We start from the raw sequence: 16,931 nt of genomic DNA, 5'->3' as shown, positions 1-16,931 counted from the left end.
CAACCATCACCCTAACAACACCACTTCCACAACTACCACTTCCACAACTACCGCTTCCACAACTACCGCTTCCACAGCTTCCACTCCCACAACCACCGCGTCCACAACTACCACTTCCACAACTACAACTTCCACAACTACCGCTTCCACAACTACAACTTCCACAACTACAACTTCCACAACTACAACTTCCACAACTACAACTTCCACAACTACAACTTCCACAACTACCACTTCCACAACTACCACTTCCACAACTACAACTTCCACAACTACAACTTCCACAACTACAACTTCCACAACTACCACTTCCACAACTACCGCTTCCACAACTACCGCTTCCACAACTACCGCTTCCACAACTACCGCTTCCACAACTACCGCTTCCACAACTACAACTTCCACAACTACCACTTCCACAACTACCACTTCCACAACTACCACTTCCACAACTACCACTTCCACAACTACCACTTCCACAACTACCACATCCACAACTACCGCTTCCACAACTACCACATCCACAACTACCGCTTCCACAACTACCGCTTCCACAACTACCGCTTCCACAACTACCACTTCCATACCAATGCCATAAGTACTGTTACTACCTCTGCATCAATTGCCGCCACCTCCACAACCACCACCTCCACAACCACCACAACTACCATCTCCACAACCACCACAACTACCACCTCCACAACCACCACATCTACCACCTCGACCATCACCACAACTACCACCGCCACAACTACCACCGCCACAACTATTTCCGCCACCACTATTTCCTCCACCACCATTACCACAACTACCACATGTACCACCGCCACAATTATCACCACGACCACCAAAAGTAGCGCCATTACCACAACTACTACCACCGCCTCAGCTACCATCATCACTACAACTACCACCACCACCACCACCACTCTACCACCACAGCCAGAGCTACCACCACCATCAACAAATACCACCACAGTAACTACCACCACCGCCACAGTTAGGCTACCACCACCACCAGCACAACTGCTACCACCGCAATCACAACTACCACCACCACTACAACTACCGACACCATAACGACCACCACCACCACCACCACAGCTACTACCTCCACCATAAATACTAACACCACCACAACTACCACCAAAGTCACATCTGCCACTGCCACCACAACCACCACGACCACCACAAACACAACCATCATAGATACTACTATCACCACGACTGCTGCCACTATAGCTACTTCTTCAACTGCCATCATTACCACCTCTACCACCACCATCGCAAGTTCCACAACTACTCCTACCACCACAACTACCACCACATCCACAACTACCACTACCATCACAAGTACCATATTTTCCACCACCACCACAACCATCACCTCAACTACTACTGCATTTACCACCATTACCGCAGTTACTAACATCATTACAGCTGCCATCACTACCTCAACTACCACCACTACCACAATTGCTTTTCCCAGGCCACACACTAATACACTTACCAACCCCCTCCCACCCTTCTCCCCCCTCGGCTCTCTCTCTCTCTCTCTCTCTCTCTCTCTCTCTCTCTCGTACATGCAGGACTTACAGATGTGCGTCCAAAAACGTTCACATGTACAACAACGGCAATAACTTCGCCCACATGTTGTCCAGAGAGAGCAAGGGGGGGAAGGGGAGGAGGGAAAGAATGAAGAGAGGACGAGAGGAGTTAAGAAAGGAGGAAAGGAAGAAATAGAGCAGAGAAGTTTTAAAGAAAAAAAAAGTAAGGAAGTGAAGGGAGTTGAGGAATGAAGGGGAAAAGAAAGGGAAAGAAGATTTTTAGGAAGGCTGGGGGAACAGAAAGAAGGAGTTGAAGGAATGAATGAAAGGAGGAGCAAAAAAAAAGGGAAGAACGAATGAAAGGCAGGGAGGAAGAGGGGGAGCTGAAAAAAACGTATGGATATGTATGCATGTATTATTTACATGTCTATATGTCTTCGTATGTACTGTTTCTCTTCGTACATTAATGGTTACTTTCCTTCTTTCACTACCCCCTTCGTTCATTCATTCATTCATTTTCCCTTCTTCACCCTGTCCTACCTCCTCTCCCTTCTCATACCTCTTACACTTCCTCTCCTCCAGCTCCTTATCCTTCCTCCCTCCCTCTCACCCACGCACCCAGTCACCCCTTACTCCGCTTACCTTCCCTCTCTCTCCCAGTTTCTATCCTCCCATCCCTCCCTTTCCTCTCCTTGCTCCCTCCTTGTCTCCCTCCTTCTCACTGGCACTTCTTTCTTTCATCTTTCTCTCTCGCCCTCTCCCTTCCTGCCTTCCCTCCCTCCGTCACTTTCTTTTCTGCGTCGTGAGCTACGGTATCTCTAGGGGACTACATCTCTCTCTCTCTCTCTCTCTCTCTCTCTCTCTCTCTCTCTTTCTAAGGCAATATAGGAGAATTTTTATTCGAATAATAATTATAAGGAGGAGGAGGAGGAGGAGGAGGGTGGTAGTAGTAATAGTAGATGTAGCAGCTACAACAATAACAGTAATATAATTATTATAATAATAATAATTGTAACCACTTACTCCTCCTTATTGTGTAGCCACTATAAGGTAGCTTCGCCATTTGGCATATAAGGTATGTGTAATATAAACAATAGCTGAAGTCCCTAAGGTAACTTCATGTGTAATATCAAGAAGGGATCTGAAGACAAAGGTGTTGAAGAACGCACTTGTAAATTTTACGTTTGTCTCAACAACTGGCTAACTGTATGCTTAACTGTAGCCATATTCCTTTCAGTTCATAATGGGGACCACAGCTATATATCTGGAAAGTTAGTTTTAAAGCTTTTGTGGTTTTCTCTTACACGTCTTGCAATGAAAAAAAACAAAAAAAACAGCAGATTTGAATTTCCACTAGGCTAAATGACAAACTATAAAGCCAGAATCATTCAGCAAACATTCGTATCATAAGATTTTGAACCAAATAACTGAATCTCAATTAGTTTCTGAGATATTTCTATTTCAGTTATGAAATTTTTAGAATAAGACTGAGTATATCATCTTCAAAAATAGGTCAAGGTCACTTATATTTGGTATAAGGACTTGGATTACACTAGTGTACATTCACGTGAATTATCATCACGATGGAAGAAAAACCTGCAAAGAAAAATAATAACAGGCCTGACGAAACTTAGAAATAATACTAATACTTTTATAATGATGGCTGCTATAGCAATTAATACTCACTCTCTGATACAGGTGAGCTGATGTAAGGTTGTTAGATCTACAACAGCAGGCTATTAAGTTTAGCTAAGTATTACAATTTAGGGGTTATTACATACATACATACATACATACATACATACATAGACATTCAACCAGGCAGGTAGATAGGAAAGTTGACTGGATAGATTTATGAACTGACTGACTGAATAGGAGAGAGAGAGAGAGAGAGAGAGAGAGAGAGAAAGTATAAAGCTGCATAAGTAGACAAACACGACAACGCAATTACTCATCATCAGGGTCGTCAGTGTGCGGTAATGAAGCAGTGCCCAACACCCACATTACCTTTGTCATTAGGCAAGTTAATCACTCAATTAGTGGACACCCCATAACTAACAGCAGTGGTCATTTCATTAACGTTGTGTATAGTTTCATTTTTAGTATTCAGTATTAGTAACTTTACATTAATCAGCAGTATTAGTAGCAGTAGTAATGGTAGACGATAAGTACATGTCACTTAATATTGTTACTACTACTACTACTTTTTTTTTTACTACTACTATTACTACTACTATAAAATTACATCTATCATCCAATACGGTAGTTTTTTGCTTCATCGGGTGTCCATTTGTTACTTATATTCAGTAATTATCATTCAGCGTAGTAGATCGTGTCCTGTAATATGGTAAGTCATTTGGTTTACCACATATAGGTTGCACTATACCGAGTGAGTAGACGGTGGTTTTCAGTTTTATATTACTGGCATCGGTACCATTATACTACTGTTGGTACTATTTCTGACACTACTACTACTACTACTACTACTACTACTACTTCTACTACTACTTGATAATAGTAGAATGCAGCAGCAGTAGTAGTAGCAGTGGCTGTAGTAGTGTTCAGAGGAGGCATATTCATCGGACGCGTTGGAAACAATTTTGTCTCAAGAACAACAAGCGTCTCGAACGTCAGATTCCAAACCACATTTAAAGCAATATTCTCTCGTATGCTTCCATATGAACATACCCAGAGCAGCACTTCAGCCTCCACACCCATCACTCTCACTGCAGACTCCCCATCATCATTCGTACTCCCCCAGCATGAGAAAGGTTAATTGTAGCTGCCTTTAATGCTCCGAGAAGGTCCAGTCCCGCAGTGCACCTTATATCACAACAACAAAGGCAACAACATTTCCCGCTTCCCATTCTTCTTCTATCCCGTGGAGTTGCAAGACCCTGACATATGGTGGTTTTGCCCCGAATGTGTTGACCTACGTCATGGCTAATCATTTTATAAACCCATTGTGTAAGTCAATGCTTCTGAAATAAATAGATGATTCACCCACAGAAGGACATTTTTCATCACCGAATGAGGGGTTAGCAGTGAATGAATTGCTTAAGAAAACAGTGAGTGAGTAGTTCCTTGCCGCTTCCAAGACAGATCGTTGCCCGAAGATTGCATTACATTGTCAGGAAACCCCAACGCTTCTGGTATGGCATTTTGTTCATTTCTTCACTGCTAACGAGAGGATATAGGCATAGCCCATGAAAATGAAACGTTCACTGGGCTTAGAACAATATACAGTAATAATGCTGAGATTTCAAACAACAAACCATTGCACCTAACTGCGGTGACCTGCCAGGAAATCTTGCTAAATTATGTTTCTCGATGTCGCTGGTAGCAGTTCAGTCGAGACAGGTCTATATCGTTCTGCTGTCAGTTTTTCATTCACATCATTTCTGCTACAGTTTCATTGTTATTTATTCTGTTCGTAAATTTCATGTCGGCTATTTTACTGTACTTCCTTTGATATCACGCCTGCTACTCACTATGTCTTCGATAACTGAATAGAACATAAATGTACACAACAAAGATGTCGTGTCAGGTGAAAATATTTGTTGGACTCAGAGACGTTTAAGAAGTTAGCGACGCCCCTGTTCCTTCCACCATCCCCATCCCTCTTCCCTCCCTCTTCCCCGCCGCCACCCCTCCAGTGACGCGTGGAGAGATAGTAGCAAGTATTTTGTTGGCAACGTGAGCTGCGTTTAGATCTGGAATGCTCTTTTTGCTTCCTTGTGAGATTATTTTGTTTATTACACCAGCGCTTAAGAAGCAAAAGTGCGTGTTATGTGTTGCTCTGCGTCTGTCTGTCTGTCTGTCTGAAGAAAATGACTCAAGAATTTTCATCCAGTTTTAACCGTACTTGGTGGAAGGGTTGGAGGAAAACTAAGGGGTTGACCTATTGCTTATAAGAACTTGTTACCAGTCCCTACCCTCTAGGGTAGGGACTGGTAACAAGTCAAAAATCAAGATCACATAACAAGGCCAACTTAAGCAGTTTTTATCAGATTTAGACCAGTCTTTGGGAGGGGGAGGGAGAATTTAAAGTAAGGCAAGGATAAAGATATTCTATTTTGAGATCAACCAAAGGTTAAGATCAGAGGGAAATGTCAAAGATCAAGGTCACAGGGGAACGTTAACTCATTTTTTTATCTGATTTGAATGGAGTTTGGTGAAAGGGTTATGGGTAAGGTAAGAATTATGTCGATTTTGAGAGCAATAGTCCGAAGTCGAGGTTACAGGGCAAAGTCCTGTGTTCGGCCCTTTTGATCAGTTGGGGGGCGAGGTTGCTGCACTCTGTGAGTGCTCCTTGTCATTATATGGTTATTATTATTCTCGTTATCCTTAGCCTTGTTATTATTATTATCATTTGTAGTAGTAGTAGTAATAGTATTGGTCACTGGAGCGAGCGAAGCGAGAGGAGTGGTCATATACTTTTTTGGTCAGTTTTCTTCTATACATTAAAAAAAAAAAAAAATCCACTTTATTGGGTTCAGTGGTTCATTCATACCTAGTACTATATGATCAAGTAACAATTCCATTTTGGTATATGAGCGTGTAAAAATTCATTACAGGAAGAGTAAAAATTTTAAAACTCACCAGTAAAAGTGGGATAAAATCCTTCTTTATGGACCAGTTTTGCTCGGATTTTAACTCGAGAGTCCTCTGAGCTTGGAGTTTATGGGGAAATGTCAAAAGTCAAGAATTCCGGCCACCAGGTGGCGCTATAAGCTGTGATATTTTTAAAGTTTGCTAAAATTCCGAAAAAATGAAATCACTGCTAAAAATGGAATAAAAACCTTATTCATGGACCAATTTCGCTCAGATTTTAACTGGAGATTCCTTTAAGCTTGCCACATATGGAAATTCAGACCAAGATAATTTGAAACTTGGTAAAATTCCTAGAAAATCACCAGTAGGAGTGAAAAAAAAAAAAAAAATGTATGGACCAATTTTGCTCATATTTTGACGTGAAATTCCTCTTTGGTTGGCACAAGGCAAACTTACGGGAAAACAGAACTTTTCGACGTTACTTAATGCAGAAGCTGATCTGGGGATACAAGTTGGCAAAAATTTCTAAGAAAATCATTGTTAAATGTTTAATGAATCTGAACCAATCTTCCTCAAATTTTCACGGGAGATTACTTCTCTTTCTTTGGCATTAAAGGGAAACTTTGATAAGTAGAAAATTTATAAATTTAATGTTACTTTCCATTCAAGAAATGATGCCCTAGAATTTATCCACAGTAGCAATTAAACATTAAGCTACGATCAAAATCGTAATTTTTTCATGATATTCATCTTTACATCAAGAGAAGGCGTCCACAGGGTGGAACGCTGGTCACTGGAGCAAGGGCACTACCAGCTTGTCTTGAAAAATTCATGTGTTGAAGTTGTTAAGATGGTGGCCACCCCGCTCCCGTGACCAGCGTTCCATCCCGTGGACGTCTTCACCTTAGAATTAGTATTAGCATTATCATCACTATGTTGTGCTATTTATAGTACCAGATAGATAGACAGAGATAGACAGATGCATAGATAAAAGACAGGATGGATGAATGGATAGATAGGAGGATAGATGACCAATGAAGATACTGTACTACTACCCTTACTCCTGCGACTGTTGCTGATGATGATTTCCCTTAATCTTGTGTCTTATTTTCCTATATTTGGATCCTACCCACTATAATTTAGTAGAGAGATTAAGGTAATGATGGTGATTACTGATGGATGACGTATTACTTTTGTTTTCCTTTCCTGTGTCAAGATCCTTCCCACCCTAATGAACAGTGAAAAATTATGTTAGATGATGATGGTAAGGATGGTGGTGGTGGTGGTGGTGATGGTGTGGTGGTGGTGGTGGTGGTGGTGGTGATTAAGGTCAGGTTGTGTAATGAGTCTATTAAGGGGTAATTTAGGGACACGAGTATTGATTAGAAGGGTAACTGATGGAAGATGGGAAGGGAGGCTTGAATGAAAGGATGGAGAGGAGGGAGGGTTGGATGGAGAGAAAGGGAGTAGGGTGAAGGAGAGAACAGGAGAAAAATAACAAAATAAAGATGGGAGGAGGAATAGAAAACAGACAGATAGACAGAATGGAGGAAGGGGGAGGGAGGAAAGATGAGCAAGGAATTAAAAAAATGCAGAAGGCAGGACGACTAGGAGAGAGAGAGAGAGAGAGAGAGAGAGAGAGAGAGAGAGAGAGAGAGGACAACTTTAATAGGTCACCTTCTGTCCTATTATCAGCCTCGGCGTCTCCCATTACCTATTATATTCTAACGACCCCTTACCTGCTCTCTTTATTTTCACACATTTTCTAACTTTAACTTTCCCTAAAATGAGAGAGAGAGAGAGAGAGAGAGAGAGAGAGAGAGAGAGAGAGAGAGAGAGAGAGTTACACCCACTGTTTTACTTTCTTTTATATACATACATATAAGTGGATAGACAGAGTAATAGCTAGACACACAGATACATATAACTGCCATAACTTTTATCTTTTCCTGGAAGAGTTTGTGTGTGTGTGTGTGTGTGTGTGTGTGTGTGTGTGTGTGTGTGTGTGTGTGTGTGTGTGTGTGAGAGAGAGAGAGAGAGAGAGACGTAAAAAGACAGACAGGCGGAGAAATTAAGATAGATATATAGACAGTTGCCATTCCCAAATAGTCTCTCTCTCTCTCATATACACATACCCACGGTGAAATTCAAATAAAGTGAAATTAAGGTAATATAATTATGTGTGGGTTTGTATGAATAGTATGTCTATGTTCGTGTATGTGTATATGTATGTACGTATGTATATGTGTATGCAGGTATGACTGTATATTTTGTACTTGTGCGTTTGTGTATATGTACGTTTGTGCATGTATGTTTTTGTGTATACGTAAACATGTATGTATGGCGTGTATACCGGGAGTGTGGGTGTCGGCGCCTGTGTGTTAACTGGACCAGACTGCACAGACTGGCACCCGATCAATCATAAATACGTGTTAGTGTACGTAGGCGTGAGTGTATTTTTGTGGCATGTGTGTATGTGTATGTGTGTAGGTACGTCTGTCTGTTCGGTATGTACAAAGAGGATGTATGTATGTGTGTATGTATTTACATATCTGTAAGTAGAGGTGTGTATGTATGTATGTATGTGTATGTATAAGTATGTGTGTATGTATGTATGTATGTGTGAGTATAACCTTGGTTGCCCTTTGACTCTCTATCTCCATCTCCCTGGCTCTCATCCAATCCCTCCCTCCCTCCCTCCCTCCCTGATCCTCCACCTCTCCCTCTCTGCTCCTATGCCTCTCTACCTCTTCCACTCCTCTTCCGTCTCCCTCTCTCTCCAGCATTCCCTCGCACCTCTCCCTCCCTCCTTCTCCCTCCCTAACTCACTCTCCCCCCACCCTGCCTCCCTTTTCCTCATATTTTCCCACTCTCTCTCCCTTTAGACCTCTCTCCCTCCCCTCTGCTTCTGCTTTCCCTCACCTCTTCCTTTTTCACTTCACTCCTTCCTACTCTCTATCTTGCACTATACTTCCTTTCATCCCTCTCTACCTCCCTCCCTCCCTCCCTCCTTCTTCCCTCCCGGCCGCTCCTTCCTTTCCTCCTTATTTCTCTGCCTCTCGGTCTACCTACTCTGGCTTCACTTCCATTCATCCCTTGCTCTTTCTCTTCCTCCTTTCCTCCCTCCCTTCCTTTTCTGTCTCGTACCCTGCTTCCCTGCCTCCTTTCCAAACTCCTTCCCACTCTCCTTCCCTTCCACTTACCCCTGCATGCCCCTCCTTACTTAGGTATTTTCTTACCTCCTTCCCTACTTACCTACCTACCTTCCTGCCTGTCTACCTACCTACCTACTTTCCTACCTACGCAACTACCTACCTACCCACCCACATACATACATACATACATAACTGATACGGCATGCAACACACACATCTGCATACGCCATTGCATATCAACCATCATACCAACCTACCTTACTATCCCCTCCCTTCCTACTTGCCTACCTGCCAACCTAGCTGTCTCCATACGTACATACATACATACATACATACATACATATATAAATGCATACATACATATATAAATACAAACATATGTACCTTTTCCTCCTGTTCTCTCTCTCTCTCTCTCTCTCCATTTCTTTCGGTTCCTCTAATATTCCTTCCCTTTTCTTTGTTCCTCTTCCCCAGTGTGTGTGTGTGTGTGTGTGTGTGTGTGTGTGTGTGTGTGTGTGTGTGTGTGTGTGTGTGTGTGTGTGTGTGTGTGTGTGTGATTACCAGAAGTTGTAAATTTGATATGAATACAACAGCTAGAAAGAGCAGGAGAGAAAATGGGACTAAAATAAAGAAGAAATACGAGTTTCATCATAAAATCAGACATAGAATAAGGAAACCATGAAACACGACATCAGAGAGAGAGAGAGAGAGAGAGAGATGTAATGTAAGAAAAGCAATTAATTTCCTTACCATTCATCCTTCTGTTCTTCCCGTATTTCATCCATTAGTCTTTGTCTCCGTTCATACATTTTCACTGCTTGTCTGTCACTCTGTTTATCGCCATGTGTGTGTATCTGTTTCAGCCCGTCAGTCTCTATCCGCCCACTCTCTATACGTGTCACCATCTCTTTCTATATCCTTACTACCACCAGCGAAGTTAGAGGAGGTTATGTATTTACCCCTGTCTGTCTGTTTGTCCACATATCTCAAAAAGTTACAGATTGATTTACACGAAATTTTGTGGATGTGTGGGTTGTGGACCGAGGAAAAGTTTATTGTAGTTTGGTGGTGATCTGAGTTAGAGTCCCAGTTCAGGACTGTTGTTTGTTTATTTGTCCACAAGATATTTCAGAAAGTTTTTGATGGATTTTAGTGAAGTATTGTGGATATGTGAGTCACGGGCAGAGAAAGAGTTTATTCATTTGGTGGTGATGATAGATGTCTGGTATGGACGCTGGCAGAGGTATGCTGTCTCTGATGCGCTTAACTTTTTATACATATGTCACCTTTTCAGTAACTAGTTTTTCCTCTCTCTCTCTCTCTCTCTCTCTCTCTCTCTCTCTCAAGATTATCAAATGCACTCACTTCACCCTTGCGTAATTACAAGTATCATTAGAGAGAGAGAGAGAGAGAGAGAGAGAGAGAGAGAGAGAGAGAGATTTGCTGCCGCCAGACGATTTTATGCAATTCAGAAGAGAAATTTTAACTCCGGGGGTTAGATATGGAGTAGCCTTGATTAACCTCTCTACTGCTGAATGAAATCGTCTGGGAACGGCAACACTATGATGGAAATGGCGTCCCCTGTATGTGTGCTGTGTTTTGGAGGGGGTAGGGCAGCATGATGACGAAGGGCAAGGTGACATGGATGCAGTCTGTTTCTGGCCAACCCCTCCAGGATTAATGCGTCTGGCTATAGATAGAAAGACAGATGGACAGATAGAGAGACAGATAAACAGTTGAATAGATAGACACAGATAGAAATAATTGTATAGATAGATGGATACAGTCAGACAGATAGATAGACAGATAGACAAGCGTCCTCGAGCTGAAAGGATCAAAAGCCTTCCCTGATCCTCCCCATACCACACCGTCACACCATAAAAACACCTCCGCTGATACCACCACGCCAGTTCCGGCTGGTATAGCCTCAGCGTGTTCCGGTATTGACGGTGGGCATTAGTGCCTGAGTGGTGAGGTTTGCCCCACCAGCCACAGGAAATCGCTTATATTTTTATTTTTCCCATCAACAGACGATTTTGTCCCTGCTGCAGGGGTTTCTGGAGGCTGTACCTGAATCCTCTTGTATGAAAATCTCATGTTAAAATAAAATCGTCTGGAGATAGTAAAAATAAACTCAGACGTCCTCGGGGTGAAGGCGTTTAACACCATCACAGCTGCCCTGAGTTAGATAACCCTAGCATGGTTCAGTATGGGCGGTGGATATTAGTGCCCAAATGGTGACGATAGCGATAGCATCATTGCCTCAGACCTGAATCTCATACCCTGAATATATTTCCAGTAGGCATGGTTCTGTCTTGATGCCCCAACGGTGACATGTGAAGGTGCAAGGCACCTTTTACTGGTGCGGGGGACAATGCGGAGTCTCAGTGATCGGACTGACTAGCCTACGCAAGGAGTCCAACACATTAAAAAAATAAAATACAATAAAAACTACAGACATAAACAATTTTCTCAGTTATACATCAATAATATCAGTCTGTGTTTATCTGTGTGTTTATTTATCTGCCTCTTTTTCTGTTTATATAGCTATCTCTTTTTTGTTTTTATAGCTATATACCGGTAGAGAGAGAGAGAAGGGATATATATATATACAGTATATAATATATATATATATATATATATATATATATATATATATATATATATATATATATATATATATATATATATATATATATATATATATATATCCCTTTCTCTCTCTCTCTCTCTCTCTAGTGAAACATATTAAGGTAACATGACAGCGAGACCCTTACTTCACTGCAGCTTTAAGGAGAGATAGAGAGAGAGAGAGAGAGAGAGAGAGAGAGAGAGAGAGAGAGAGAGAGAGAGAGAGAGAGAGAGGATGGAGGGAAGAAGGGCGAGAAGAAAAAGAAAGAAGTGAAAGTGGGAGGAAGAGAAGATGGAAAGGAGGAAGGGAAAGGGAACGAGCAAGGTAGAAAGGTAGGAGAGAAGAAAATATGAAAGAGGGAGTGAAAAAGGAAGGAGAGAGACAAAGCATGTGAAAAGGAGGGAGGGATGGAGGGAGTGAGGGAGGAAGGACAGAGAGAGAGAGAGAGAGAATGAGAAGAAATATGGAAGGAGTGGGAACGGAATGAAAGAGAACGGAAGAGAGGAAAAGACAGGGGTAAGAAAGGTGGGAGGGGATAGAGGGAAGAGAAGGAGAGAAAATTAAGAAAGTATGGAATGATGGTGACACAGGAAATCAATAATGAATGAAGGAAGACATGGAGCAATAATGAACGAAGGAAGGAACGTAGACGAGGAATGAATGAAGAATGGAAGGAAGAAGCGAGACGGATGAAGGAAGAGAGGGGACGAATATTGGGCAGAAGAAAAGAGGAAAGAAAGGAGAGAAGGGATGAAGAAACAGAAGAGGGAAAGAAGGAAGGAAGGAGAGTGAGTGACGAAAGAAAGGAATGAATAAGGGAAGAAATAGAAATACAGAAGAAATCTAATCAAGAAAGGAGGGAGGAGATAGGGCGAAAGGAAAGGAAGGAGGGAAGAGATAATGCTAAAGGGAAGGATGGAAGGAAGAGACAAAGATAAAGGAAAGGATGGAAGGAAGAGACAAAGATAAAGGAATGGAAGGAGGGAAGTGAGAGAGGTAAAGGAGGAAAGATAATTAATGAGGAAATGGAAGCTAAATGACTCTATAATTGTTTTTCCCCATAGAAATCCCAGGGGATACAAGGGCGAGGGAGGAGGGAAGGATGAACTGGAAGGAGGGAGGGACGGAGGGAAGGAAATAAAGGAGGAAATGAGGGAGGGAAAGAATGGAAGGAAGGAAAGAAAGAAGCCAGGAAGGAGAGAGGGAAGTAAAGAAGGAAGGAAGGAAGGTGAATGATGGAAGGAATAAGGGACGAAGGAAAGAAGAAGGAAAGATCGAACGAACAAACGAAAGAAAGGAGGAAGAGAAGGGATGAAAGGAAGGAAAAAAGAAAGAGGGATGGAAGGAAAGAAGGAGGGAGGGAGGAAGGAAAGTAGTAAGAAGGAAGGAACGAACGAACGAAGAGGGAAAGAAGGAAGGAAGGAGGGAGGGAGGGAGAGAGGGGAGAAATTGATTTAAAAAAAAAGGAAAAGAAGAAAGAAAGGAGGAAACAGGATGGAGAGGAAGGAGGGAAGGAAGAAGGAAGGAGGGAGCTGACAGCAGGTTTTAACATGTCTAACCTACTCTCTCAACTCTAGGGAAGGAGAGAGAGAGAGAGAGAGAGAGAGAGGAGGGAGGGGGGAGAAACTGTGAGAGGATGAAGTGTAACTGAAGAGATTTGAAAATTATGGAAAGTTAGAGAGAGAGAGAGAGAGAAGGAACGGGTTAAAGAGAGAGAAAAAGAAACTGTGTAAGATTGAAATGAATGTATCTGAAACTTAAGAGAGAGAGAGAGAGAGAGGTGATAGAAGAAAAAAAAGAAAAAAAGAAGTAAAGTCCTGAACAGATATTCTCTCTCTTTCTCTCTCTCTCTCTCTCTCTCTCTATCTATCTATCTATCTCTATCTATCTATCTATCTATCTATCTCTATCTATCTATCTATCTATCTATCTCTGCAAGGAAAGGCAAAAGGGGATTTGGATGAGAGGGAGAGATTGTCACCTCAGGGAGAGAAGGGAGGCACACAGGGAGAAAAGAGGAGAGGGAGGAATGGAAGGGAAGAAGGAAAGGAAGGAAAGGAGAGGAAAGGTGGGAAAGAAAGAGAAACGAAAAGCGGGAAGTGAGGAAGGAACGGAAGGAAAGACAGGGTAAAAAGAAGGATGGAGATAGGGCGGGAAGGAAAAGGAAGGAAGGAAATGAACGAAGGAAAGAGGGAGGTATTGAGGGAAGGAAAGATGAAAGCAAAGGAAACTGAAAGGAAAGGAGTGAAAATGTATGAATGAGGGAGAGGGGATAGTCGGGAGGAGGAGGAGGAAGAGGTGGGAAAAAGACGGAAGGAACGAAGCAAGATTGGATGTTGGCCGGGAGAGAGAGAGAGAAAGAGAGAGAGAGAAGGGGGGGGGGCAGAGATACAGAGATCGTTACACAGATACACAGACCACACAGACCTTTCGGTTCCTTGTCGGTGGCTCGCCCGTAACAGCGGTGAACAGATTTTGCTTTATAATTACAAAGCTTCATTTAAAGGACAGAATAACAGAGGCCTTTCCCACACACTGCGAACCGTCTGTCATTCAGCCGTACAGGAATACAGATCGAAGCACCGCCATACCGGACACAAATGCTTGCAGGAAATATTATAGCTCAAGAAATTAATATTAAAACTGAAGCTGCTGTTCCTAAGAAATTTTATTATCGCAACTAGTCATCCTTATTTTCATATATCTCAGATTTATAGAACGGCAGATAGATAAATTCATAGACAAATAGATAAATAATAGATAGATAGACAGATAGAGAGACAGACAGGCAGATGTAAATTTTTCTCCTTATTTGTTACGTATTTCATGAGCTAACTTTTTAAATATCATGCTGAGTCTTTGCCGTGTTCCTGCCACCACAAAACTTATTTCGTTTATTTTGAAGACGAAGACAACCATCACGTCGCGGAGTTAAAAAGAATAAATGTATCTGGTATATATGGCCCCAAGGCAGCCTGGAAGAAGCCTAACCTCACCTTAACCCCTTCAGTGCCGTGATTTTTGTTTCTCATTACTTCCACACGATTTTATTCATTTTAGGAAAGGCCTCGAAATCGTTTATGAAGGCTACCGTTACATCTAAACTCTCGAGTTAGAAAAGTTATTAGACTCCTTAGCTGGATGAACTTGTCGTGTCGTGTGTCTTTCCCTCTTTCCCTCTGCCACCACCTTTTTTTTTTCTTCATCTCCGTATCCTTTTCCTTCTTTCCCTCCTTCTCGCTTTCTCCCTCCCTTCATACATCCATCCATTTTTTTTTTCTTTTGAGACATGAAGACTTCCCTACTCTTCCTTTTTTCATCTCTTCTGTCTTCTCTCTTCTCTTTCTTTCCACCTCTTTTCCCTTTCCTCCTTCGCTTCCTATTCTCTTATTGTTCCTTCTTTTCTCTAACTTCCTCCTCTTTTGCGTTCCTCACGCCATCATTCTTCCTTTCTTCTCCTGCTTCTTGTCATTATTGTACCAAAAAAAAAAAAAAAGAACAGAATCCAGGAGTGTTATGCATTCAGTACTGATAAGGCTCCGTGTCTTTTGCATCAAACAATCACTCCAGCCACAACATAACCATTTAGCGATTCATAAATTAGTACAACTACCAACAATACGGAATCCAATTTCTGCTGGAAATGAATAATTATATTTCTGCTTGCTTATGCTTCAAGATACCTCCTTTATACTCAGATATACCTGCATTCTCCTAGTCCACTGTCACTTAATTTCATCATCTGATCATCACCACTCAATCATGCTACTCGCAACAGACGCTGCCATAATTATCTCATAGTCATGTTACCTGTAGGTCTTCTTTTAATCATATGTCTCTATGTAATTCACATCAGATCTCTTCTAAATCCACTCACTCAGTGCTTATCGTTCCGTAATCACTTCCCAGTCTCAGTCTCTTAGGCCATCCAAGCGTTTCACTCAATTACTGTATTCTTAAAGCATCCCATAATCATCTCTCACTCATCTTACAACAGATTACTGCTACTTCCATGCACTACACATTACCTTAGAATGACCTAAGATTCCCTTAATGTCAATCCCATAACCAGCTCCTAAATCATAGAACAGGGGCCCCTTAGTTTGAAGTGTTTTCCTACATTTTTACACGCCCCAAACCTGTTACTCGAAAGTTCTACGAAGACGTAAAGTGTATCATAATCTTTGCAAGAGTAGAGAGTTTATAGGGGGCCGCCACAGCGATACGTTCTGTATTACAGTTATGGAGAAAATATAAAATAGTTGATGGAAAAGAAGCAAAAAAAAAATATATTTCACAAGCAGTAATTGTCAGTCACCGCAGAGCCAGTCACACACCACTCACCGTCACAGATCATCTCAAGGGAGGGGACGAAGTACTCATCACAGACGATAGCGATGCCGATGAACATGTAGATGGTGATGATGATATGCAGGATCAGCCCCCCGTTCTTCCTCGTCTCGGGGGACATCAGGCCCCCAGGGAACTGCTCGATGGCTGGTGGAGTGCAGTTCTCTATCAGACCCACCCACGTCGCACCCCCTGTCGCCTCCTCTGACCCCCCCTCCCCTTCACCCTCCTTCGCCAGTAGGTGCCTGGAGGGGGAGGAGGGGGACAAGGGGAGGGGAAGGTCTGCTTGGTGTGGAGTGTTGGGTTCTGTCAGGGAGAGAATAAAGAGGGTGGGGTTAGTGATGGGCTGGAGAGCTGTGTTGGCCATTTTTTATTATTATCATTATTATTACTTTCACTGTTGGTATTATTATTATTATTATTATTATTGTTGTTGTTGTTGTTGTTGTTATTATTATTGTTTACTTTTTACTCATTTAATTTCCCTTTCCTCATTTGTATTTTGAGTGTATTGGACGTGTAATAAATGGGGCGGGGTGGACCCAGAAACAACCATATTTTCGGCTCTATAATAATAAGCTAATTTGTTTCTTCAAGGCCTTCATTTACATAACTGATGAGCACCATTTATATAACGCTGCTTGTGTGTGAGCACCATTTATATAACGCTGCTTGTGTGTGTGTGTGTGTGTG

At 42.1% G+C, this 16,931-nt stretch overlaps 1 protein-coding gene across 1 annotated transcript in view; it reads right to left on the bottom strand.

The window, feature by feature from the left end:
• The window catches only part of LOC145402310 (putative sodium/potassium/calcium exchanger CG1090), a 52,314-nt gene extending 35,916 nt beyond the window's left edge, over nucleotides 1-16,398 (bottom strand). Inside the window, exon 1 of the mRNA XM_080274449.1 lies at nucleotides 16,233-16,398. Coding sequence (XP_080130575.1) covers nucleotides 16,233-16,359 — 127 coding nt within the window. The 5' untranslated portion in view covers nucleotides 16,360-16,398. The remainder of the gene's footprint in view (nucleotides 1-16,232) is intronic.
• Nucleotides 16,399-16,931: the final 533 nt, after the last annotated feature.

Source organism: Coenobita brevimanus, chromosome 57 (assembly GCF_032717465.1).
Source record: "Coenobita brevimanus isolate Jiangsu-jjx chromosome 57, ASM3271746v2, whole genome shotgun sequence".
Taxonomy (NCBI): Eukaryota; Metazoa; Arthropoda; class Malacostraca; order Decapoda; family Coenobitidae; genus Coenobita; species Coenobita brevimanus.
The sequence above is the reverse complement of the archived record's forward strand: the minus strand, read 5'-3'. Positions and strand labels throughout refer to the sequence as shown.